At 43.0% G+C, this 27875-nt stretch overlaps 1 protein-coding gene across 1 annotated transcript in view; it reads right to left on the bottom strand.

The window, feature by feature from the left end:
* rapgef2b (Rap guanine nucleotide exchange factor 2b) overlaps positions 1-25770 on the bottom strand; it is a 710204-nt gene extending 684434 nt beyond the window's left edge. The window contains exon 1 of the mRNA XM_070871784.1: positions 24992-25770. Coding sequence (XP_070727885.1) covers positions 24992-25060 — 69 coding nt within the window. The 5' untranslated portion in view covers positions 25061-25770. The remainder of the gene's footprint in view (positions 1-24991) is intronic.
* Between the last annotated feature and the right edge of the window lie 2105 nt (positions 25771-27875).

Here is a 27875-nt window from a genome sequence, read left to right as displayed (position 1 = left end):
TCCCTCTCTCCCATCAGTCTCTCTCTCTCTCCCCCCTCAGTCTCTCCCTCTCTCCCTCAGTCTCTCTCTCTCTCTCTCTCTCTTCCTCCCCCAACACTCTCTCTCCCCCCTCAGTCTCTCTCTCTAGTCAAGATTCTCTCCTCTCCTCCCATCAGTCTCTCTCCTCTCTCCCCTCAGTCTCTCTCCCTCTCTCCCCTCAGTCTCTCCCTCTCTCTCTCTCTTCCCCTCCCCAACACTCTCTCTCTCCCCCCTCAGTCTCTCTCTCTCCCCCTCAGTCTCTCTCTCTCTCCCCCCTCAGTCTCTCTCTCTCTCTCCCCCCTCAGTCTCTCTCTCTCTCCCCCCTCAGTCTCTCTCTCTCTCCCCCCTCAGTCTCTCTCTCTCCCCCCTCAGTCTCTCTCTCTCCCCCCTCAGTCTCTCTCTCTCTCCCCCCTCAGTCTCTCTCTCTCTCCCCCCTCAGTCTCTCTCTCTCCCCCCTCAGTCTCTCTCTCTCTCCCCCCTCAGTCTCTCTCTCTCTCCCCCCTCAGTCTCTCTCTCTCTCCCCCCTCAGTCTCTCTCTCTCTCCCCCCTCAGTCTCTCTCTCTCCCCCCTCAGTCTCTCTCTCTCTCCCCCCTCAGTCTCTCTCTCTCTCCCCCCCTCAGTCTCTCTCTCCCCCCCCTCAGTCTCTCTCTCTCTCTCCCCCCCCTCAGTCTCTCTCTCTCTCCCCCCCCTCAGTCTCTCTCTCTCTCTCCCCCCCCTCAGTCTCTCTCTCTCTCTCCCCCCCCCTCAGTCTCTCTCTCTCTCTCCCCCCCCTCAGTCTCTCTCTCTCTCTCCCCCCTCAGTCTCTCTCGCTCTCTCCCCCCTCAGTCTCTCTCGCTCTCTCCCCCCTCAGTCTCTCTCTCTCTCTCTCTCTCTCCCCCCCTCAGTCTCTCTCTCTCTCTCCCCCCCCTCAGTCTCTCTCTCTGCTGCCCCCCCCCCCCACCCCACAGTGTCTCTCTTCTCTCTCCCCCGCAGATGCGGTATAATGCAGATAAGTGTGAGGTTATCCACTTTGGTGGTAAAACAGGAAGGCATATATTATCTGAATGGTGACAAATTAGTAAAAGTGGAGATGCAACGAGACCTGGGTGTCATGGTACATCAGTCATTGAAAGTTGGCATGCAGGTACAGCAAGCGATGAAGGCAAATGGCATGTTGGCCTTCATAGCGAGAGGATTTGAGTATAGGAGCAGGAAGGTCTTACTGCAGTTGTACAGGGCCTTGGTAAGGCCACACCTTGAAAATTGTGTACAGTTTTGGTCTCCTAATCTGAGGAACGACATTCTTGCTATTGAGGGAGTGCAGCGAAGGTTCATCAGACTGATGCCCGGGATGACAGGACTGACATATGAAGAAAGACTGGATCGACTCGGCTTACATTCACTGGAATTTAGAAGAACGACAGGGGATCTCATAGAAACATATAAAATTCTGATGTGATTGGACAGGTTAGACGCAGAAAGAATGTTAACGATGTTGGGGAAGTCCAGAACCGGGGTCACAGTCTAAGGATAAGGGGTAAGCCATTTAGGACCTAGATGAGGAGAAACCTATTCACTCAGAGAATTTTGAACCTGTGGAATTCTCTACCACAGAAAGTTGTTGAGGCCAGTTCATTGGATATATTCAAAAGGGAGTTAGATGTGGCCCTTACGGCTAACGGGATCAATGGGTATGGAGAGAAAGCAGGAATGGGATACTGAAGTGCATGATCAGCCATCATATTGAATGGTGGTGCAGGCTCGAATGGCCGAATGACCTTCTCCTGCACCTATTTTCTATGTCTCTCTTTCTCTCTCTCTGTCCCTCCCTCAGTCTCCCTCTCTCCGCCCCTCCCTCAGTCTCTCTCTCTCTCCACCCCTCCCTCCCTCCTTCAGTCTCTCTCGCACGCTCCACCTCCGATTCCCTCGGACTCTCTTTCCCTCAGATTCCCTCTCTCCCACCCCTGAACAAAGTGTGGCCCACACTACATCCACTGACTGAAGAGCCAGTAACATTCACCCATCAACTCCATTCTGACCTACATTAGCTCCCAGTCACTTCAAACACTTCAAACTTAGAATTCCTACATTTAAATCCTTCTATGGTCCTGGCCCTCCCAGTCTCCTACAACTGCAACCCCTCCCCCGAACTCTCCATTGCTGACTCCAGTCCCTTGCACATTCTTCCTCCCTTTGCTGCACTATTAGAGGTGTGTCTTCAGCCATCCAGTTCCCACTGCCTGGAATTCCCTCCCTAAATCCCTCTTTCTCCACCTCTCTATCTTTAAGACCCGCTTTAAAATCCACTTTTTTTAACTAAGCTTTTGGTCAGTCCTCCTAATCTCTCCTCCTCTGGCTTGACATCTATATCCATTTTTTTTGTGCCTCTAAAGTGCCTTTCTACATTAAAGGTCCTTTATAAATTCAAGTACATTCAGGGTAGTTGATGTCGATGAGGTCTCATCAATTTAAAATTGTCACCAAGGAATTGAGGACAGAGGTTAGGAAACATATCCTAATGCAGAGAGTTAAGAACATGGTTTGTTTCTCCACAGGAAGACAGTTGAGGCAGACACCATTGCATCTTTTAAATGATTGGCAGGTAAACATTTGAAGAAGAGAACAGGTTAATAGGGAAATACCAGAGCAGTGGGATTCATTTTAAATTGCTGTAGCAAAGATCGGTCATGAACACAAGCGACCAAATGGCTTCTTTCTCTGCTGTAAATGTCTATGGTTTCATAGAAACATAGAAACATAGAAAATAGGTGCAGGAGTAGGCCATTCGGCCCTTCTAGCCTGCACCGCCATTCAATGAGTTCATGGCTGAACATTCAACTTCAGTACCCCATTCTTGCTTTCTCGCCATACCCCTTGATCCCCCTAGTAGTAAGGACCTCATCTAACTCCTTTTTGAATATATTTAGTGAATTGGCCTCAACAACTTTCTGTGGTAGAGAATTCCACAGGTTCACCACTCTCTGGGTGAAGAAGTTCCTCCGCATCTCGGTCCTAAATGGCTTACCCCTTATCCTTAGACTGTGACCTCTGGTTCTGGACTTCCCCAACATTGGGAACATTCTTCCTGCATCTAACCTGTCTAACCCCGTCAGAATTTTATATGTTTCTATGAGGTCCCCTCTCATTCTTCTGAACTCCAGTGAATACAAGCCCAGTTGATCCAGTCTTTCTTGATAGGTCAGTCCCGCCATCCCGGGAATCAGTCTGGTGAATCTTCGCTGCACTCCCTCAATAGCAAGAATGTCCTTCCTCAGGTTAGGAGACCAAAACTGTACACAATACTCCAGGTGTGGCCTCACCAATGCCCTGTACAACTGTAGCAACACCTCCCTGCCCCTGTACTCAAATCCCCTTGCTATGAAGGCCAACATGCCATTTGCTTTCTTAACCGCCTGCTGCACCTGCATGCCAACCTTCAATGACTGATGTACCATGACACCCAGGTCTCTTTGCACCTCCCCTTTTCCTAATCTGTCACCATTCAGATAATAGTCTGTCTCTCTGTTTTTACCACCAAAGTGGATAACCTCACATTTATCCACATTATACTTCATCTGCCATGCATTTGCCCACTCACCTAACCTATCCAAGTCGCTCTGCAGCCTCACAGCATCCTCCTCGCAGCTCACACTGCCACCCAACTTAGTGTCATCCGCAAATTTGGAGATACTACATTTAATCCCCTCATCTAAATCATTAATGTACAGTGTAAACAGCTGGGGCCCCAGCACAGAACCTTGCGGTACCCCACTAGTCACTGCCTGCCATTCTGAAAAGTACCCATTTACTCCTACTCTTTGCTTCCTGTCTGACAACCAGTTCTCAATCCATGTCAGTACACTACCCCCAATCCCATGTGCTCTAACTTTGCACATCAATCTCTTGTGTGGGACCTTGTCGAACGCCTTCTGAAAGTCCAAATATACCACATCAACTGGTTCTCCCTTATCCACTCTACTGGAAACATCCTCAAAAAATTCCAGAAGATTTGTCAAGCATGATTTCCCTTTCACAAATCCATGCTGACTTGGACCGATCATGTCACCTCTTTCCAAATGCACTGCTATGACATCCTTAATAATTGATTCCATCATTTTACCCACTACCGATGTCAGGCTGACCGGACTATAATTCCCTGTTTTCTCTCTCCCTCCTTTTTTAAATAGACAAACAACACTGTACATGCAATTCTACAAGTTAGATACAGTTCGTGTTTTCTTCTATAACCAACTATCCTTGGGTAGATATAAAAGTTGAATAAGAAAGCAAAAGTGTGCTGTGTTTTCATATGAGTAGGAGCTCCCTTTTTCAACTTTCAAATAGGATTTAATTATTCCTACAGTCGCAAAGTGATTGTTACTGGACGAGTAATCCAAAGGCCTGGACCATTAATCCAGAGGTGCAAGTTAAAATCCCACCATGGCAGCTGTGGAATTTAAATTCAGTTAATTAAGTAAATCTGGAATTTTAAAAAACTAGCATCAGTAATGGCGACCATGGCCACGATTTCGCTGACTTCAGCCTGTCCGTGGCTGGCGATTTCAATGACAGGTCCCAATCCCAGCTCCAGCCTGCACTTTGAAATGGGCATCTGTTGATTGGACTTGTTCAGCCCAGCATATTTGTCGGCCAATTAGAGGAAGCGGGTCTGGTGACGTCATTTGATGCTGCATCATCAGCCGGTTTCCTTAAAGAGGAAACTTATTTTGACATTTGTGCTGTCAGTGTTCTACAGCATTGAGGTGCTGCAAACACTGACAAGCACTGCACAGAGGTGTAGGGCAGCATCTAAGCTCTCCCATGACTTACTCCTTAGGTTTATGGAGCGAGTGACAGCACACAGGGAGATCCTCTTCCCTTCCCATGGGCGGAAGAGACCTACCCAGGAGATCAACACATCCTGGCTGCACATTGCAGGAGGACCACACAAGCAGGGATGTGGTCAGGAGGACCTGGGTGCAGTGCCGCAAATGTTCCAATGATCTCAGTAGATCACGGTGTTAGTACAAAGCCCCACACAACCTCATTCTACTGTGCCTCTCATCACATCCCAATCACTCTGCCTTCCCTACCCTACACATCCTTACTCACACCAACATATCTTGAACCCTCACCCATCCCTCTGTATCTACATTATCACATCCCCATCTTACTAGCCACCTCTCACACTCATCCTAGTGCAATCATACCAACTAACACTACAGTAGGCACTTGAGTGTTTTATGCAATGTTCATGTAAAGTTTCTGTGAATGTGATGTCAAACATTGAAACCTTTATTTTCAACACTGTGTTCTTGGACAGATTTGTGTGAACCTTTGGAAGTGATAGTGAGTTGCACTGAATGGTGAGCCATAACAATACCCCCACAATGGTCAGGAGTGTGAAAGGAATGGCTTGCGCATTGTAGGAATGCTTTATGGTGTTGGTGTGTGTGAGGTAGTGCCAACCTGGCACATGTGGCAGCCAGGGTGTACGGCGCCAAGTGAAGTGAATTTGGCCACGGTAAGGCTTCCCGGGAAGCAATGTGGTCAGGTGCTGATGCCCTCTGTCCTGTGCAGCATTAGGTGATTGTGGAGATGGTGGTGGTGGTGGTGTTGTTGGTGTTCGGGCTGATCGTGATGGGATTCTCAGGACCAAGGGGAGAGTATAAAGGGCACCCATGCTGGTGGAAGAGATGGCAGGTGAAGTAGAGATGACAGAAGCAATCTGTCAATGGTGAGAATGCTAATGAGGTTAGACAAGATGGAGACTTGTGTAAAGACTTCCATTATGGCGAATCTGATGTGGAAACGCAGTGAGGAAGAGTTTATGGCTGAGGGAAGATATCTCTAAGGTGGGAGCTTTTACTGTATATTTGAAGCTGTCAACTCAACAGCTGATTCAATGGCCACTAAACTCCCGCCTCAGCTTAACAGACACGGTCCACGACCAGTGTGGACCCCATGGGTGAGCTGTCAAATGCAGAAGATGAGCTGAAGTTCACACTGAAGTGGCTCTAAATAAGTCACTAATTACCTAAACTGGGTTCTCCGCTGTGAACCCATCGATCTGCTCATTGCCCACCAACCAGACATCGGGTAAAGGCGTGTGGCGATGGATTCACAGCGGGGTCCCGACCTGCTGGGGGGGGGGACTTTCATCCGACCCGCCACCGATCGCGCCCGCTGACCCCCCCGGAAAAATCCAGACCCATGAAACTACCGATTGTCATAAAAAACCCATCTGGTTCACTAATGTCTTTTAGGGAAGGAAATCTGTTGTCCTGACCTGGCTTGGCCTATATGTGACGCCAGCCCCACAGCAATGTGGTTGGCTCTTAACTGCCCTCTGAAATGCCCGAGCAAGCAACTCCGTTGTAACAAACAGCTACAGAAAACAGTAAGAATAATAAAACCGGACGGACCCCTCGGCATCGACTTCGGAAACGACAAAGGCACACCCAACTCAGTCGACCCTGAAAAGTCTTCCTCACTAACATCTGGGGACTTGTGCCAAAATTGAGAGAGCTGTCCTACCGACTCTCAGAATCATATCTTTGAGCCAATATCCAAGACTCCTCCTTCTATCACCATCTCTGGGTATGTCCTGTCCCATCAGCAGGACAGACCCACCAGAGGTGGTGGCACAGTGGTAAACAGTCGGAAGGGGGTGGCCCTGGGTGTCCTTAACTTTGACTCTGGACTCCATGAAGTCTCATTGCCTCAGGTCAAACATGGGCAAGGAAACCTCCTACCATGCTCTCTCAGCTGATAAATCAGTACTCATCTATGCTGAACACTACTCAGAAGTAGTACGGAGGGTAGCAAGGGCACGGGATGTACGCTGGGTAGGGAACTTCAATGTCCATCACCAAGAGTGGCTTGATAGCAACACTACTGACCGAGTCGTGAAGGACAGAACTGCCAGACTGGACCTGCAGCAGGTGGCGAGAACACCAACACGAGGAAAAAACCTACTTGACCTCGTCCTCATCAATCTACCTGTCGCAGATGAATCTGTCCATGACAGCATTTGTAGCAGTGACCACTGCAGTCATTGTGGAGGCGAAGTCCCATCTTCACACTGAGGACACCTTGTATAGTGTTGTATGGCACTACCACCAGATTCACAACAGATCTTGCAGCTCAAAACTGGGCATCCATGAAGCACTTTGGGCTATCAGCAGCAACAATCTGTAACCTCACGGGCCGGCATATCCCTCACTCTACCATCATCAAGCCAGGCGACCAACCCTGGTTCATGAGCAGCAACTAAATATGAGGTGCCAACCTGGGGAAGCTGAAACACAGGACTACATGCATACTAAACAACAGAAGCAGCATGCTATAGACAGAGTTAATCAATACCACAACCAACGGATCTGATCAAAGTTCTGCAGTACTGCCATATCCAGTCGTGAATGATGGACAATTAAACAACTAACAGGGAGGAGGCGGCTCCATGAATATCCCCATCCTCAATGATGGCGGAGCTCAACACACGAGTGCAAAAGACAAGGGTGAAGCACTTGTAATCATCTTCAGCCAGAAGTGCCGAGTGGATGATCCATATCGGCCTCCTCCTTAAATCCCCACCATCACAGAAGCCAATTCAATTCATTCCACATGATATCAAGAAACAGCTGAGTGCATGGATACAGCAAAGGCTATGGGCTCCGACAATACTCCGGCTGACGTGCTGAAGACTTGCGCTAAAGACCTAGCCGTGCCTCTAGCCAAGCTGTTCCAGTATAGCTACAACACAGTCATCTATCCGACTATGTGGAAAACTGCCCAGGTATGTCCTGTCCACAAAAAGGACAAATCCAATCTGGTCCATTACCACCCATCAGTCTACTCTCAATCATCAGCAAAGTGATGGAAGGTGTTGTCAACAGTGCTATCAAGCGGCACTTACTCACCAATAACCTACTCACCAATGCTCAGTTTGGGTTCCGCCAGGACCACTCGGCTCCAGACCTCATTACAACCTTGCTTCAAACATGGTCAAGAGAGATTAATTTCACAGGTGAGGCGTGAGTGACTGCCCTTGACATCAAGGCAGCATTTGACCAAGTGTAGTAGCATCAAGGAGCCAGAGTAAAATTGAAGTCAATGGGAATCAGAGGGAAAACTCTCCACTGCTGGAGTCATACCTAGCAGAAAGGATTGGAGTTGTTGAAGGCCAAACATCTCAGCCCCGGGACATTGCTGCAGGAGTTCCTCAGGGCAGTGTCCTCGGCCCAACCATCTTCAGTTGCTTCATAAATGACCTTCCCTCCATTATAAGGACAAAACTGGGGATGTTCACTAATGATTGCAGAGTGTTCAGTTACATTCGCAACAACTCAGATAATGAAGCAGTCTATGCCCACATGCAGCAAGACTGGACAACATTCAGGTTTGGGCTGATAAGTGGCAAGTAACATTTGTGCCACACGTGCCAGGCAATGACTATCTCCATCAAGAGAGCCTTTAACCATCACCCTTTGACATTCCACGGCATTACCATTGCCGAATCACCAAATATCCACATCCTGGGGGTCACCATTGACCAGAAACTTAATTGGTCCAGCCACAAAAATACTGTGGCTATAAGAGCAGTTCAGAGGCTGCGTATTCTGCAGTGAGCATCTCACTTCCTGACTCCCCAAAGCCTTTCCACCATCTATAAAGCACAAGTCAGGAGTGTGATGAAATACTCCCCACTTGCCTGGATGAGTGCAGCTCCAACAACACTCAAGGCGCCCAACACCATCCAGGACAAAGCAGCCCGCGGGATTGGCACCCCATCCATCACCTTAAACATTCACTCCCTCCACCACCAGCGCACCGTGGCTGCAGTATGCACCATCTACAAGATGCATTGCAGCAACTCGCCAAGGCTTCTTCAACAGCACCTTCCAAACCCACCGCCTGGAAGGACATGGGAAGCAGGAAATACCATCCTCTCCAAGTCACACACCATCTTGACTTGGAAATATATTGCCATTATTTCATAGTCGCTGGGCCAAAATCCTGGAACTCCCTCCCTAACAGCACTGTGGGAGTACCTTCACCACACGGATTGCAGCGGTTCAAGAAGGCAGCTCACCACCACCTCCTGAAGGGCAATTGGGGATGGGCAATAAATGCTGGCATTGCCAACGACGCCCACATCCCGAGAACTAATTTTTAAAAATGCTTTCTTCCACTAACTCTCCCTAATCTGCCTGGTTTCCAATAGTATGTCACATTACACTACCAAAATACTTCAACTTAAAAGTATCTACTTCTTCATTTCTTTCTGAAACTAGTATGGGAAGGGGAACCATAGTGCTCGCTTCATCTTCAGCTGCTGGATGCCATCAATTATTTAATTTCTTCTTGGGTGAAGATACTAAGTGTATAGTCTGATAATGGATGTGTGGCAGGAAGACCATTCCCAAAAGTGCTAAAGTTCTGAGCACCTTACCAGTAAAAATAACAAATTGAAATAGAAAAGTTTAACAAAACATAATTAAAATAAAATCATACAGTTTTGTTGAGAATTCTAATCACAAATGCCAACCTTTACAATCAGCTTGTGCCTAGTACACTGTACATTTCATCCTATAGCATTTCACTTCATGGGTTAGATTTTATAAACTACTACTCACAAATACTCACTGTATCCACAGCAATTGGTTTCTAGGCTCAATAAAAAAAAAGAGATAGATATCAAAGCCAACTGTAAATAAAGAATAGACTTCAGAGTCTTTGGAAATAGTTTCCCACGAGATAACTGACATACATCTCACTAATTTGGTACCTGTACTTACTATACAGCCCCGGGAAAAGGATTTCCGTATAGGAAACGCAGAAGTATGGGTTGTCCAAGTAACTTCTTCCTCAAAAAATTGATTTACAAATCACTTGACAAGATATTGCACATTTAAATGTATCTACTTGAATCGAATTCTGCAGACACATACTAAATGTAAAATCTATTAATCCTGCAATAGGCAATCCACTGAATCATGGGGCCAGTAAATAGTTTCTATTAAGAATAAGTGATTACTGAAATTTGGGAAATAAAAGTGCAGCCCCTCAAGATTCACAACAATAAATTCAGAAGAATATCCAACTTAATTCCTTTTTATTTCTGCATAGGTCAGACAAATCACTGGCAGACAGTGTAGAGCACTGTCTCTAAATTATCCAGTACTGGATGAGTAGATATTGAGTCCAACTAAATACTGGGAAGACCAAAGCCATTGTCTTCAGTCCCCACCACAAACTCTGTTCCCTAGCCAATGACTCCATCCCTCTTGTCTGAGGCTGAACCAGACAGTTCGCAACCTTGGTGTCAAATCTGACCCGGAGATGAGCTTCTGACCACATATCCACGCCATCACCAAGACAGCCTATTTCTACCTCAGGAACATCGCCCAACTCAGCCCCTACCTCAGCTCATCTGCTGCTGAAACCCTCATCCATGCGGGTTTGTTTCCTCTAGACTTGACTAATCCAACGCACTCCTGGCTGGCCTTTCACGATCTATCCTACGTAAAGTTGATGTCATCCAAAACTCTGCTGTCCGTGACCTAACTCGCACCAAGTCCCATTCACCCATCACCCTTGTGCTCATTGGCCTACATTGGCTCCCAGTTAAGCAACGCCTCGATCTTAAAATTCTCATCCTTATTTTCAAATCCCTCCATGGCCTCGCCCTTCCCTATCTCTGTAAGCTCCTCCAGCCCCACAACCCTCCAAGATATCTGCACTCCTCTAATTCTGGCTTCTTGAGCATCCCCAATTTCAATTGCTCCACCACTTGTGGTCGTGCCTTTAGCTGCCAAGGCCCTATGCTCTGGAATTCCTTCCCTAAACCTCTCCGCCTCTCTCCCTCTCTTTCCTCTTTTAAGAAACTCCTTAAAACCTACCTCTCATCTGTCTTAATATCTCCTTATGTGGCTCCGTATCAAATTTTGTTTTAGAACACTTTTGTGAAACACCTTGGAACATTTTACTACATAAGGCACTATATAAATAGAAGTTATTGTTGTTGAGGGGGTAAAAAGCTTTCTTTTTCCTGCATGTACATTGCTTTTATGCTTACATGTCCACTTTTGAATATGAAGGTCATTTCAGCCATACAAATGCTCAGAGAACGGTGATACTGTAGGTACCAGCCACAAGCATTCTGAACACAAACTTTAATTTGCCAGAAGTTGCATAAAAGCTTCTAATAAAACTCTGACTAAGACAACATTCTAATCTTCAAGAAAAACAGCAGCATGTACACAGATGTAACAGTGGTTTAGCAAGGTCTTAACAGCACATTCTCACTGTACAAACATAGGGTGATTTCCATGAAACTCTGAAAACAGTTCAATGAAAGCCACATTTTGTTTTTTGTCCTGCAAAACCTTTCCTTATTTGCAGTATGACTGTTATCTACACATTTTGTTTCTACAAGCTAATGCGGCACTGTCAATACTGGATAGGTTCACATTATTTTTATTTCAAAAGTGAATCGGACAGTATAATGAAACATAAATGAGTTGAAGTTGGTCCAATTACAAATAGGAACTATACAGTACAAATATCCAATCCGTAGTGACGATATTCATGTCAGATTAGGAATCTACAAACACACTTTTGTTTTTAACATTTATTTACTTTGTGATCTACAATTCTTATTTCTGGTTTGCAAAACAGTTCAATCTGGACAATCATGTATAACAGCAATGATCATATTGCAGAGATATGGGCACAAAATCTGGCGTCAGCAGAGAATGAGTGGATCATATTTTATCATGCCCTGCTGCCACACTCTTCTTCATGGTTGACTCAAACGGTCAAGGTTGGAATCTTAGGCCCCAAGTTTCGTGCCGCAGCGAAAACGGCACACCTCCGAGCTGGGCGCCTGTTTTTCGCGCCGAAAACTGCGCCGAAAAAAAAGTCCGATATTCTCGAGCTCCTGTCGATGTCTGCTTGGCGCGGCGCGCTCTTCGCAGCAGGGGGCGGAGCCTAACACTCGCGCCAATTTTCTAAGTAGCAGGGGGCGGGTACAATTTAAATTAGCCTTCGTGGGGTGCCGGCAACCCTGCGCGCGCGCGTTGGAGCGTGCGTGCACGCGCAGTCTCACACAAACATTGGCACTCGGCCATTTTTTAAAATACTGCAGAAAAAGTGAAGATTTGTTTCTTGGACCCCTGCAAAGGCTTGTAATTTAATTTTTTTTTGATATTTCTGTGTGAGGGAGTGCTTTTAGCAGCACTGCTGAATAAATCATCTGCTGAAATCAGTGAGTTCAGCTTTTCACTGCTAAACTTGCAGAACCGGTGCTGCATTGGTGCATGTAAATTAAGGACTATGTGTTTGGAGAAATAAGAATGCCAATTCAACTTTGCAATAATACGTGGTGTTGACAATGCAGCACCCATTCTGCAAATTTAAATATAAAACTGTCGATGTGGCTGCCTCTTCCTGTCCAAATGGCCTCAGTCCCCCTCACAGCTCGAAGGCTGCTGCTGTATCAGCACTGACGCCGCTGATATCCGATGGCCGAATGGCCTCACGTCCGTCCGCTGCTGATTCTTTGGCTGCCGGCCAGCCACTGACGCCGCCCCTAAAGCGTGGCCGAATGGCCTCAAGAACCTTAATGAGCTGCGTGTGTCCTGCGTTGATTCTTCGGCTGCCAGCCAGCCACTGACGCCGCAGCTATCTCATGGCCGAATGGCCTCACATCGGTCCGCTGATTCTTCGGCTGCCGGCCAGCCACGAAGAAAAGGCCTGCCTCAAGCACTGCAGCTCAGCTCGAAGCTTGCTGCTGCTGCCGTCGAGACACTGACGCCACACCGCTGCCTGTCTCCAACATGAAAGGCCTGCCTGAAGCACTTTCACACAGGTAGGAACATGGTTTATTTAATCTTTTCTTTGCTTATAAATTTTTATTCAGGTTGGATTTATTTGTATAATATTTGTAGAAATATAACTAAGGATTGATTGTAGAATTTAATGACTTCCCTTCCCCCCCGCCACCTCGTTCCCTACGCCTAATTTGTAACCTACGCCTGATTTTCTAAAGTGTAGACAAGGTTTTTTCGAGCGTACAAAAATCTTCACTTACTCCATTCTAAGTTAGTTTGGAGTAAGTTTTCACTCACGAAACTTTGAAATCAGGCATAAGTGGCCGGACATGTTCCCTTTTGAAAAAAAATTGTGTTCCAAAGTGAAACTGTTCGAACTGACTAGAACTGGAGCAAACTAAATGTGGAGAATTCCAATTTCTAAGATACTCCGTTCTACACCAGTTGCTCCTAAAAATCAGGAGCAAATCATGTGGAAACTTGGGGCCTCTATGTCCAATCTCATCATCCATAGTCCAACATTCAAACTACTGGATGCCTCAGAAAAATAATTACAGTAATCCTAAAAGCCTGTAAGCATACAAACATACAAAAACAGACAGGAAAAGCCCAGCTGGTTCATCAAGCCTGTCCCATACAATAGTGGCGCCTTATGCAACAGCTGCAGATTACATTAGATCCAATTCCCTTTTCTTGTGCTGCAACACAGCCTCCATAACGCCATATAAGCATCATATTCTAAAAGTTCTTCATCTATCAATTTATACTACACAAGGACAACTAATCCAGTCAAAACATCCTCTTTAAAGCCCCTTTAAGAACTGCTGATCCATTTCTGTACCACAGCCAAAATAATGAGTGGAATTTTACAACTTCCAGGTTTACTATAAAAAGACATACCATGGGGCTGGATGTTCTGCAGAGTACATGGTGCTCAATTGCAGCAATGCAAGGTTGCAGAGAATAATATAGGGAAGGGATGGGGAGGAGGTACGGAAACTATGGTTTTCAGAAGAAAAATTGCTCATGTCGAGGAAACTCGCAATCGTTAATATACTAAAGGAAATCTCTAGCTGAAAATACATGAACAATATTTCCTTAGCACGTTTCAATCTTTGCATACCAGCATCTTTTCAACTTTAATGTGGCAGTGTATATAAAATTCCAGATGAACTAGTCATTAAATTGCATGTTATAGGCTTTTATACTTAGTAATTAAATCCTCCATCCTTTGCCATTCAATATCAAAATCTAAATAAATTTTTATTTGCTAATTATTTATTGTATACTTAGTGACAGATGTCTTGTACCTTTCAGCTATCCTCCTTAAAATCAGTAAACCTTCACTTTCACAGTATAACAAAACTAATGCTTAATTGCAAATATTTAACACAACATATCTCACTAATTATAACATTGTTTATTGTTACGATAAACGAGACACAAAGTTCTACAGTCAAAGAAAAATGAAAAAATGCAATGACTTTGGTAAGCAAGTTTCTTCTTTCCACTCCAATGGTTTGCATCTCTACATAAATAAAGTAGTAAAGTGGACTGACATCACAACATCTGGGTCTGAACTGGTTATACTTTAGAATTTTTTTTTTCCCCCATTTATTCCTATTGCTTGGTATATACTTATAATGCTTATACAATTTGCTGATGCCTTCCAATTCTTTTATTGCATTGTGTCAAGTATTTAAATGTATCTGAACATCCTTCAACTGGGAGACAGTTTATCCTGCTGAGCTGCATACAATGGCTCCAGTTACAAAAATGCACAGTAAACATCTACAGTGACAAAATTATTTTCCAGGCATAATAAATGGCATGAGAAAAATTCATTTGGAAAATTGATCCTGCTCCTTCTAAAGAAATGTGCATTTATTGATTTCAAAATATGTGATTATCCATGCCTTTTAAGATGGGAGAATGCAAGCACAGGAGAACAAATCCATTTTGCACTGTTTGTATCAAGTCAGCAGTATCAAGCACTCCCAAGCTAGTAATAACACAGCTGCTGAGAACTTTATTATCTTAACATGTATCTATCCAGTTCATTTTCAAAAGGAGTTAAATCAACAAGTATTAATACACACTTCATGGTGTCCATGTGAGATATACTAGTGTGGCAAGGGGGTAAGCAGTCGATTAGTAGGATACAGTCATAATTTCAAGTTAAATTTAAAGGATCTCCTTATATATCAACATTATCCATAGTCTTCTGCATTTTTAAGACCTAGATCATGGCCTGGACTTTGCAGCGGTAATGACAGTGAAACTATCAGCATTCGCCGCCATTACCCCTCTGAAAATGACCATAACTTCAGGATTTAGCACATGCGTAGATATGTTAAAGTTGCGGTCAGTAATTCATTATTGTGGAACTCCCCATAGCCGCCAATCGGTGAAATCACCTGAACTGAGGAAAACATCTCTTCTGCTCTAATATCGCTGTGTAAACACCCCATAAAAAGTTAAGCCTTGTTGAAATAGATATAACTGGGGTTTTAACAGTGTATTGTCTGCTGAGCAACCATTCTGGCCCTGAAAAACTAATTTTATATATATGTGAAATGTCAAATTTCTCCATTTTGATAAAAAAAATTAATAGATTTTAAAAATAAAAATATATACATTGTTTTTAAGTTCATGATATTTCAGCTTCTACCGTAACTCCATGTATATGTCCTAATCTTTATTTCGCTCTCTAAAAAAATGTTTTCTTTTAAGTGAATGATAATGTTTTTTTATTTCCTGGTTTGCTGTGTGAGAGTTCTTCCATGTGTTTGGCTGCTTAGACAGTTTGATCACATCACTGCTGCTGTATGTTTGAGATCCCCTTTTGCTGTACAAGTAGAAAAGTAGTCTCCAGATGCTGGATATTGAAAGAACATATGTGCAGTGACAGACATGTGCACAACCTTCATGCCAACGGGAGCGTCAGTAAGTGATCATTCATCATTACAACAGTGACTACACTCCAAAAGTACTGCATTGGCTGTAAAGCACTTTGAGGCGTCCAGTGGCCGCTATATAAATCCAAGTCTTTCTTTCTTTCTTTTATCATGCAGCTAGGTTGTTCTATAATAACTTGAGGTGTGGTGCCCTTGGATAATGGGTTAGCCTGGCAAAGCTACAATGCATTTTGAATGGGAGATACAAGTATCCATGAAATGCAATGAAAGAGCTGTACGTTTGGTGAGAAAGCTTTGCACAGGCAGGTTAGTTGGCACACAGTCACACGCAATCCTGGACCAACGACCCAATGCATGGTGCTGTCAGTTAATCTTGCCTTAAAATATGCCATCTTATTTTGCATTTGTTCCAGATATTGAAAGTATTGTACATAGCACTGAATCTGGCCACCAACTGCCATCAGGAATGGTGCACGGCTGTCCTCTGAAACGATGTCATGAAGTGCCAAAGAGACAAACCTTCCTTAAATCCACCTCATGCAGCTGCACATCTATTGTGCCAGTCATTAAATGAGGGTGAGGTGCTGAACCCTCCATTACTTGCCCATCGAATATGTTTTGTGCCTCCAAATTGGGGTTCCTTTCCCTTCATTTACACCTTCTCTCTTCCTACAACCTTGACAAAGCCTCACAATTATCTAAAAAATTATTTTGAAGCTTTTAAAAAGGCTGCAACAATATATTTGTCCTTAAAAGCAACCACTTATCTTTAAGTGTGCACATCCTTTTAATTTCGACCCGCGGGACAGATTTTCTGCATCCTCCATTAGGCGTTCCCATGCACAAGGCCAAAGCTGCTCAGGCAGCTATGAAGATTTATTCAAATCAGCTGACCATGGAAAATTGGGGGCAGTTAGCTTACTGCAGTGCTGGCAAGCTTTGCTCCAGCAATGCAGCAGAAAAGCCGAAATTGCACTGGTAGCAGAAAATCTCTGTTAAATGACATCATCTATTCCTCAAGAGTTGTTCAAGAGCAATACAAGACAAACCATTTTCAATTTTAAAACTGAATGGTTTATACTATTTATGACCATAAAAAGTAGTTTAATATATCTACCAAAAGGAAAATTTACCCAGTTTCATCAGGGTTGCATATGGTTTTCTCTTCCCACAAGAAAAATAGGAACTAGACGTACTTTATAGCATATGCATGTATTAATTAATTTTTAGATCAGTAAAATTAAGTTTTATACAATTATCTAACTACCACTGGGGCTGACAATCAAACACTGCTTAGGGAGCAAGGCCGAATTTCTACAATGAAAATCTACCTAAAAATAAATCCGTAAAACATCACCATACTGTAGGTAAATGTCCATCATATAACTGATGGCAGCCGGATATTATTAACACTTACATATTCATAAGAACATAAGAAATAGAAACAGGAGTAGGCCATACGGTCCCTCGAGCATGCTCTGCAATTCAATAAGATCATGGCCGATCTGATCATGGACTCAGCTCCACTTCCCTGCCCGCTCCCCATAACCCCTTATCGTTTAAGAAACTGTCTATTTCTGTCTTAAATTTATTCAATGTCGCAGCTTCCACAGTTCTCTGAGGCAGGGAATGCCACAGATTTACAACCCTCAGAAGAAATTTCTGCTCATCTCTGTTTTAAATGGGCAGCCGCTTATTCTAAGATCATGCCCTCTAGTTCTAGTCTCCCTCATCAGTGGAAACATCCTCTCTGCCTACACCTTGTCAAGCCCCCTCATAATGTTATACGTTTTGATAAATCACCTCTCATTCTTCTGAACTCCAATGAGTAGAGGCCCAACCTACTCAACATTCCCTCATATGTCACCCACCTCATCCCCGGAATCAACCTAGTGAACCTTCTCTGAACTGCCTCCAAAGTAAGTATATTCTTTTGTAAATATGGAAACCAAAACCGCACGCAGTATTCCAGGTGTGGCCTCACCAACACCTTATATAGCTATAGCAAGACTTCCCTGCTTTTATACTCCATCCCCTTTGCAATAAAGGCCAAGATACCATTGGCCTTCCTGATCACTTGCTGTACCTGCATGCTATCCTTTTGTGTTTCATGCACAAGTACCCCCAGGTCCCGCTGTACTGCTGCACTTTGCAATCTTTCTCCATTTAAATAATAACTTGCTCTTTGATTTTTTTTCTGCCAAAGTGCATGGCTGGGCTGCATAGACGCAAGCAGCTGTTGCTGATGTTCTGTACCTCCATAAAGGGGTACAATATATGTCCATGCTATGACAGAACAAGAGTGGTAATGCAATTATATATATATATATATTATGGTGATTTGTGCTGCTCACGAGGAGCTCCTGGTACTCCCTGACCACCGAGCAAGTGCTCCAAACCCAAATTTATTCGTTGTCTGAAGACCAATTAGTGATCATTCTCCTTGAGAAGGAGACTGGGATCAAGGTAGCCCCATGATGGCATGATTGGTGATGAAAGTTCACAACCAAGTCAACCAGCTGTAGCAGACTTGATAAATAAATATCTAAATCAAGCAGGTTACATTACTTTAGGGCAACCAACCCAGCTCTCCGATAGAACCTCAAGGCATAGCCTTATTATGGCTGGGATTCTTGCGAGTCCACTCCAGGTAATACATAGTGTTCTTACAGATGCACAAGCAATGAAAAGGTCTGTATTTATAAGCAGGAAAGCTTTAGCCTGGTTAAACTCCAGCAGCAACCCAGAAACATTTGAGGGTCCCCAAGAACTGCCTCTGCAAACCTGTCTCTGAGCTTAGGTAAATAGGGTGCATCCCTACAGGGAGAGTGTGCGCACTCTGTAGACAGAAACTCTACTGAATACAGGTATTTCATATTGGCTTGACTGGATACCTTTAAACATGATGAATTTCAGAATGTGTTAGATACCTAGTTGAGGAAATAAATAAGTGAAAAAGTGCCCTTAATACAAATAAGGTTTACTTTCCATCCAATAAACTGTCCACATAATTGTGATAATTTTTTTTTTTTACTAACTAGTATAACTACACGCAATATTGAACCGTGCAACTTACATCTGTAATCAGAAAAGCAACAGAACATTCTGAAAAACAAATAGAAGCCCATTTTGTCAAGATGATGTTTATATCTCTCATTTCCCAATTAAAATCACATACTAATAGTCAGACATACATAAGTTGTGTCAACTTAAGGTTAAAACATCAACTTTTTTTTTTAAATGACAATCTCTACTGAATATATTTTGATTTTACAAACATTCCCCAGGATTAAGTCATTACAGGGGAAGAAAACAATCCAATTTGTTTTTATCAAGATTCTAATCCATTTAAAAAGGCATCATTCTTGGAATATGACTAATATTATCTGTCTTCAGCAATCGTTTGTCCTTCAGATTATGTCAATCGACAAAATTGGCTAAAAACAAACCCAAGGGGAAAAAATGAAAGTAGGAGCAGGCGCTCGTGTTTTTTTTAAATCAGGTCAAATGACAATACTATTTACATAAATTCTATTTTAATCAAAATAGGAAATGGATTACAATAGCTGAACATTATTCAGCATCATAAAAGGCACTGATTCAAGTGCGTGTTCAGAACATCAATATAGTGCCACACAGAATTAGTCTCAGTTCAATTAAATTACATTTTGTATCTAACACATATGCATGTCACACTTTACCAGCTGATAAGCCAAGACCAAAAATACTTTTCATTAACATAATTATGTCAACAATCTTATGTAAAACATAATCTGAACAATCTGTTCAGTGTGGTGAACCTGGCAGCTCACTAAAAAGCTGACTAAAGTGCATTCCTCGCAAATTATCACTACAGTTCCACATTATGAACAACCTTGAAGAAGTCATTATTCTGCACTTTGCACAGCAAGGGTATAAAGATCATTCCATATAAAATGCATGACATTCTGTATTTGATTTGAAATGATTTCTGCAAGCTTCAAATAAAGAAAATGATGGACTGTCAGTAGTGATTTGCCAAGATGAATTTTTACATTTTATTTCTTGACTATATTCATGCATTAGTGCAGTCAAATGGATATCTGGCATCCAAATGCCAACCCAATTAGAAATATCAACTTAAAAAAAGATAATCTCAATTGTATTTTGCTTTTATAAGCTATGCTACTTTTCAGAAGGCTTTGATGGTTTTCTGATTAGAGTGAAATCTGTGAAGATTCTGGCTGCATTAAAATAGGAGAGGAAAAAGGGTGGATTATCAAAATACCCCAATATGATATCATAGTCCATTACATCCAATTAATGCATTGCACAAGAGAGTCAAGCTCAAGTATAAACTAGATGAAGAGGGGCTGGAGGATAGGAGATAATTGGACCAGGGCATACCGACATAATCCAGTGGCCACTATGAAGTCATACATTCTGTCCTCACTTTTTATATAAAACTTTGTTTATATTTGATTTAAAGTTTAAAAAAAAATATGCAGCATTGAAATTTCTTTGCATAACAGGCTGAGGAATTGGGAAATATAAAACTGAGTCACTACAGCTCCACCATTGGTAGGAGGATCTAATTACAGTGTAACAACTTTACATAGGCAGTTTCCATTATAAATCTAAACATTGGAATTTATAATGGAAAGTTGACAGGAAGAGTGAGCAAATGTAAAGTTTTAAGAGAAATATGAACAGGTTACATGTCCTTGGTTTCAATAAAATTAAGTTTAAATAGTTCTAGTGCTATATGGGTACATATACAGACTGCAGACAGTGAGACTATTATGATGATATCAAAATTAATTAATTTTACATGATTCACAGGCATTTAATATTTTGCAGGCATTTAATATTTTGCAGTTGAGACACAAAATTAAGGATTACTGTAAATATTTTTCTAACTTTAAATCACTTTGTTACGTGGCATATGGTCACCCTATTAAAAATATTTCTGAACATGCTGTCCATCACCTGTTCAAGCCTTTTGTAAACCACATTTACCCTAACTAGAACACTACCTGCAATCAAGTGCATGTCTTCTTCAAATGACTCCACGTTTCTGCTAAAGTACTGGTTCAAATGGTGATGATCTTGTAAAGATTCAGTGACAGCATTTCATTGGAATAACAACCTTTAGCAAAGCATAATTCATGAAACAGATTTTAAGATATTTCCAGAGATATCCTTGTAACTGCTGGACGAATGAGTTTATTGTCAGATGCTCCTTCCATGTTCCCAAAATGTGCATTTTTTTTTTTACAAAGGTACTTGATCAATGAAGCATCGCTGATAAATGGCTGAACTATGGCATGCAAGTTGGTCAAGCTTACTACCACTGCAGCACAAGAACATTATAAAATTGGTTCCTCTAAAGTTTGACCACATTAAAAGGCATTTCTCTTGACAAAGATACAAGTAGTATACATTAAATATACAACATAAGTGTATAAAATTGTTAAAGCCTTCAATGTATACATAACACATCTGACTAGTTTATGACCACAAATCTAATTTACTTAATCCTTCAATATATTTTGTAATTAATCTGTCAGGCTAACAAAATCTGAATTATAAATATTGTTCCTGTCAAATTACTGTGGGAACCTAGACCTCAGACCACAAATGCCTACATCCTTGGGTTTGATTCATTTCAATCTAATGATGTAATAATAATCCCACAGTAAAAGCACTTGGGATAGAAAAGATGGCAACAAAAAGATAATCTGCAGAGTTTTTCATACAAAGGTTCATTAATTAGACTTTGCTGTTTCCCAGTCTTTCATTCAATAAAGCCATATGTAACTTGATGTGCCATTGTGATTCAATTTCCAAATTCACATGGGTCATTTATTTACATTCCCCAGAAAGTAAATAAAGCAAAAGGTCGTACACATCATCTTCTTGAGAGATTTGTGGACAATCTCAAGTTTTGGAACAGTACGGTGCATAATTCCATAGACCAATATGTCGAGGAACAAACTAGAGGGCTGGCCATCCTAAACTGGGTGATGTGTAATGAGAAAGGACTAATTAGCAATCTTGTTGTGCGAGGCCCCTTGGGGAAGAGTGACCATAATATGGTAGAATTCTTTATTAAGATGGAGAGTGACACAGTTAATTCAGAGACTAGGGTCCTGAACTTAAGGAAAGGTAACTTCGATGGTATGAGACGAGAATTGGCTAGAATAAACTGGCAAGTGATACGTAAATGGTTGACGGTGGATAGGCAATGGCAAACATTTAAAAATCACATAGATGACTTCAACAATTGTACATCCCTGACTGGAGTAAAAATACAACGGGGAAGGTGGCTCAACCGTGGCTAACAAGGGAAATTAAGGATAGTGTTAAATCCAAGGAAGGGACATATAAATTGGCCAGAAAAAGCAGCAAACCTGAGGACTGGGAGAATTTTGTAATACAGCAAAGGAGGACAAAGGATTTAATTAGGAGGGGGAAAATAGAGTATGAGAGGAAGCTTGCTGGGAACATAAAAACTGACTGCAAAAGCTTCTATAGATATGTGAAGAGAAAAAGATTAGTGAAAACAAACTTAGGTCCCTTGCAGTCAGATTCAGGTGAATTTATAATGGAGAACAAAGAAATGGCGGACCAGTTAAACAAATACTTTGGTTCTGTCTTCACGAAGGAAGCCACAAATAACCTTCCGGAAATACTAGGGGACCGAGGGTCTAGTGAGAAGGAGGAACTGAAGGAAATCCTTATTAGGTGGGAAATTGTGTTAGGGAAATTGATGGGATTGAAGACCGATAAATCCCCAGAGCCTGATAGTCTGCATCCCAGAGTACTTAAGGAAGTAGCCCTAGAAATAGTGGATGTATTGGTGATCATTTTCCAACAGTCAATCGACTCTGTATCGGTTCCTATGGACTGGAGGGTAGCTAATGTAACACCACTTTTTAAGAAAGGAGGGAGAGAAAACAGGTAATTATAGACCAGTTAGCCTGACATCAGTAGTGGATAATATGTTGGAATCAATTATTAAAGATGAAATAGCAGCACATTTGGAAAGCAGTAACAGGATTGGTCCAAGTCAACATGGATTTATGAAAGGGAAATCCTGCTTGACAAATCTTCTAGAATTTTTTGAGGATGTAACTGGTAGAGTGGATAAGGGAGAACCAGTGGATGTGGTGTATTTGGACTTCCAAAAGGCTTTTGACAAGGTCCCACACAAGAAATTGGTGTGCAAAATTAAAGCACATGGTATTGGGGGTAATGTACTGACGTGGATAGAGAGCTGGTTGGCAGACAGGAAGCAGAGAGTCGGGATGAACGGTCCTTTTCAGAATGGCAGGCAGTGACTAGTGGGGTGCCGCATGGCTCAGTGTTGGGACCCCAGCTCTTTTACAATATATATTAATGATTTAGATGATGGAATTGAGTGTAATAGTTCCAAGTTTGCAGATGGCACTAAGCTGGGTGGCGGTGTGAGTTGTGAGGAGGACGCTAAAAGACTACAGGGTGACTTATACAGGTTACGTGAGTGGGCAAATGCGTGGCAGATGCAGTATAATGTGGATAAATGTGAGGTTATCCACTTTGGTGGCAAAAACGCGAAGGCAGAATATTATCTGAATGGCGACAGATTAGGAAAAGGGGAGGTGCAACGAGACCTGGGTGTCATGGTACATCAGTCATTGAAAGTTGGCATGCAGGTACAGCAGGCAGTGAAGGCGGCAAAAGGTGTGTTGGCCTTCATAGCTAGGGGATTTGAGTATAGGAGCAGGGAGGTCTTACTGCAGTTACACAGGGCCTTAGTGAGGCCTTACCTGGAATACTGTGTTCAGTTTTGGTCTCCTAATCTGAGGAATGATGCTCTTGCTATTGAGGGAAGGTTCACCAGACTGATTCCCAGGATGGCAGGACTGACATGTGAGGGGAGACTGGATCGACTGGGCCTGTATTCACTGGAGTTTAGAAGGATGAGAGGGGATCTCAGAGAAACATATAAAATTCTGACGGGACTGGGTTAGATGCAGGAAGAATGTTCCTGATGTTGGGGAAGTCCAGAACCAGGGGACGTCCAGAACCAGTGGACGTCGTCTAAGGATAAGGGGTAAGCCATTTAGGACTGAGATGAGGAGAAACTTCTTCACTCAGAGTTGTTAGCCTGTAGAATTCCCTGCCGCAGAGAGCTGTTGATGCCAGTTCATTGGATATATTCAAGAGGGAGTTAGATATGGCCCTTACGGCTAAAGGGATCAAGGGGTATGGAGAGAAAGCAGGAAAGGAGTACTGAGGTGAATGATCAGCCATGATCTTATTGCATGGTGGTGCAGGCTCGAATGGCCGAATGGCCTACTCCTGCATCTATGTTTCTATGAGCTTTTCACTAGTAATTGAAACACAGAAAAAGTTTTTTTTTTAATCTTAAAACTTGAATAAGTTGTTGCAAATAATGAAAAGATATCTGGCCAGATGATAAATTAATCTCCTCTTCCCACCAGCACCAAAAAAGAGAGTTAATAGAAAATTCGCAATTGTTGTCATACAAGAACCTGTCTGACAAATCTGGGCAAAATTTCACCCTGCATTCTCCATCATCTTTTTCAAACCAAATACATGTGATTTCAATAAATAGCAACACCATGTTATATTTAACATTGAAGCTGCAATTCGCAATTTTTTTTCAAAACTCCAGGTAAGGTAGGTAAATTTGGGTTACCCAATGACACGGTATAAAACAAATTAAAATCACATTATTAATGAGTAGTTTAAATGACAGAGATGACGAACCACAGGTGCATTTTATCCAATGTGATGCTCGTGCTGAACTCCAGTCCCAAATTCTTGAATCTGACCGTTAGAGATTAGGGGCAAAAATAAAAATTCTAAATGATAATATAAATCTGCATTTCCTGGCGCTAGAAATTGAACAGGTCAAGAAAACATTAAATAGATATGTATATAAAAAATGCACCCACATTTTACGACAGGTGGAAAAGCACTTCCCCAGCCTCAACACCGTACAAAGACAGAGCAACATGGGGCAAGGAAGCAGCCTTGGGAAACTATTTTCCTTGTTGAGAATCTCAGATCACAAAGAGATACGCAAGGAAAAACGGAAAAGCAATTAAAATTATTTCGACTACATACACCAGTAGAAAAAGAACCTGTCTCCAAAAAAGAGGGATGCGAAGAGCCGGCGCCCATCAATATGAACCGCATTCACATTCCTGATGCACCAACTCTTCATTTATTTATCTACCTCTCTCTTACCTGTTGCGTCCTTTCGACTGGATTCTTCATAACCGCCTGTCTGAAGCTGTTATCCACATAAGACGCCATGGTGCCGACTCCCAGGCCCGCCCGGCTCCCGGTCTCGTAAAATCTGGGGCCTCGGCTCTCCCTGCGGCGAGGCTGCCTTGGCAATCCTCGGAGGGAAGGCGCTTGGGATTTCTTCCAGTTGCCCACTCTGTGCGGCGGCTGAGGTGGACTTGGTCCCGGTCCCGGTCCCGGGCTGCTGCTGCTGCTGACTCCGAGCCCGGGGCTCCGGCTCAAACCGGTTAATGCCGTGTGTTTAGCTCGAGCGGCAAGCAGCGACGTCACTCGCTCTATCAATGGGATCAGAAGCTTCGCTCCGATTATCGAATGCGAATCCCGGCCCGCTGCCCTGCCCGGCCCGGCCCTGCCCTGCCCACTGCCTCTGTCCGCGCCGTTCCTCCTCCTCAGCACAAAACACCGACGCTCCGCGCCACCAGCCTGCCCGCTCCGGCTCCCTGCGATCCTTCATAATCCATCGGAATTTTTTTTAATTAAAGAAACGCAAAAGAAAATAACTTCGTTCTGCTGTCTTGTCCTCGGCTGTTTCTGGACTAATCCGGGAAACAACAGCGAGAAAATTCTACTTTTAAATAAATATATATTTAAATAGTAGAAACAAAGCACCCGTCTAATTGTGGTGTCAAATTCTTTCGTTGTTTGTTTAGTTTCAATCGGATACGAACGACCTGAACTGGGCGCTTTGTTTCATCACAAGCTGCAAATCTCCAGGCGACAGAGGAGGAGGGGAAATAAAAACTCCCGACAGAACTAAACTCGCTAAGAACTCACCCAGAAACTCTCTACCGCCTCCTCATTTAGATCATCCAGAGAGAAAAAACTAAATCTAATTTGTTGTCTCCTCCCATAACAGCCAGAGGGCAAAGGAAAAAATATAACACATGCCATAGAGATGAGAGGATACATCACGGGGTGCTATAAATGTGCTTATCAATCAATAGAAAAGTTAAAATTTTAAAAGTGCTAAATCTGGATATATGAAAAAAGGAAAGACTGGTTAACATCTCTGGCCAAAGGTTATATCTGAAAAGTAAACCTGTCCTTTATCTTGATAGAAGCTTACCTACTGTATAATTCAACATTTTTTGTTTGTTAATGAGGTTTACATATTTTAACAAAATGTTAAAAATGGGTATTTTCAAAACATACTAAGCCAAATCACAAGTCTGCATCCCAGAGTATTTAAGGAAGTGGCTCTAGAAATAGTGGACAAGCATTGGTGGTCATTTTCCAACATTCTATAGACTCTGGATCAGTTCCTATGGATTGGGAGGTAGCTAATGTAACCCCACTTTTTAAAAAAGGAGGGAGAGAAAACGGGGAATTATAGACTGGTTGGTCTGACATCGGTAGTGGGGAAAATGTTGGAATCAATTATTAAAGACGTAATAGCAGCGCATTTGGAAAGCAGTGACAGGATCGGTCCAAGTCAGCATGGATTTATGAAAGGGAAATCATGCTTGACAAATCTTCGAGAATTTTTTGAGGATGTAACTAGTAGAGTGGACAAGGGAGAACCAGTGGATGTGGTATATTTGAATTTTCAAAAGGCTTTTGACAAGCTCCCATACAAGAGATTAGTGTGCAAAATTAAAGCACAAGGTATTGGGGGCAATGTATTGACGTGGATAGAGAACTGGTTGGCAGACAGGAAGCAAAGAGTAGGACTAAACGGGTCCTTTTCAGAATGGCAGGCAGTGACTAGTGGGGTACCGCAAGGTTCAGTGCTGGGCCCCTAGCTATTTACAATATACATTAATGATTTGGACGAAGGAATTGAATGTAATATCTCCAAGTTTGCAGATTACACTAAGCTGGGTGGCAGTGTGAGCTATGAGGAGGATGCTAAGAGGCTGCAGGATGACTTGAACAGGTTAGGTGAGTCGGCAAATGCAAGGCAGATGCAGTATAATGTAGATAAATGTGAGGTTATCCACTTTGGTGGCAAAAACAGGGAGACAGAATATTATCTGAATGGTGACAGATTAGGAAAAGGGGAGGTGCAACGAGACCTGGGTGTCATGGTACATCAGTCATTGAAAGTTGGCATGCAGGTACAGCAGGCGGTGAAGAAGGCAAATGGCATGCTGGCCTTCATAGCGAGAGGATTTGAGTATAGGAGCAGGAAGGTCTTACTGCAGTTGTACATGGACTTGGTGAGGCCACTCCTTGAATATTGTGTACAGTTTTGGTCTCCTAATCTGAGGAAGGACATTCTCGCTATTGAGGGACTGCAGCGAAGGTTCACCAGACTGATTCCTGGGATGGCAGGACTGACATATGAAGAAAGGCTGGATCGACTAGGCTTATATTCACTGGAATTTAGAAGAATGAGAGGGGATCTCATAGAAACATATAAAATTCTGACGGGATTGGACAGGTTAGATGCAGGAAGAATGTTCCCAATGTTGGGGGAGTCCAGAACCAGGGGTCACAGTCTCTGGATAAGGGGTAAGCCATTTAGGACCGAGATGAGGAGAAACTTCTTCACTGTGGAATTCTCTACTACAGAAAGTTGTTAAGGCCAGTTCGTTAGATATATTCAAAAGGGAGTTAGATGTGGCCCTTACGGCTAAAGGGATCAAGGGGTATGGAGAGAAAGCAGGAATGGGGTACTGAAGTTGCATGATTAGCCATGATCATATTGAATGGTGGTGCAGGCTCGAAGGGCCGAATGGCCTACTCCTGCACCTATTTTCTATGTTTCTATGAACTACTTCAACATTATAAATGGGATTTAAGATCGAACGATTGATGGGCATCAAAGTTTAGAATTGGTTGACGTGATACAGCACAGTCACAATGATTCAAAATGACAGCG

The sequence above is a fragment of the Pristiophorus japonicus genome, chromosome 2, assembly GCF_044704955.1.
Source record: "Pristiophorus japonicus isolate sPriJap1 chromosome 2, sPriJap1.hap1, whole genome shotgun sequence".
NCBI classification, from domain to species: Eukaryota; Metazoa; Chordata; class Chondrichthyes; family Pristiophoridae; genus Pristiophorus; species Pristiophorus japonicus.
The sequence above is the reverse complement of the archived record's forward strand: the minus strand, read 5'-3'. Positions and strand labels throughout refer to the sequence as shown.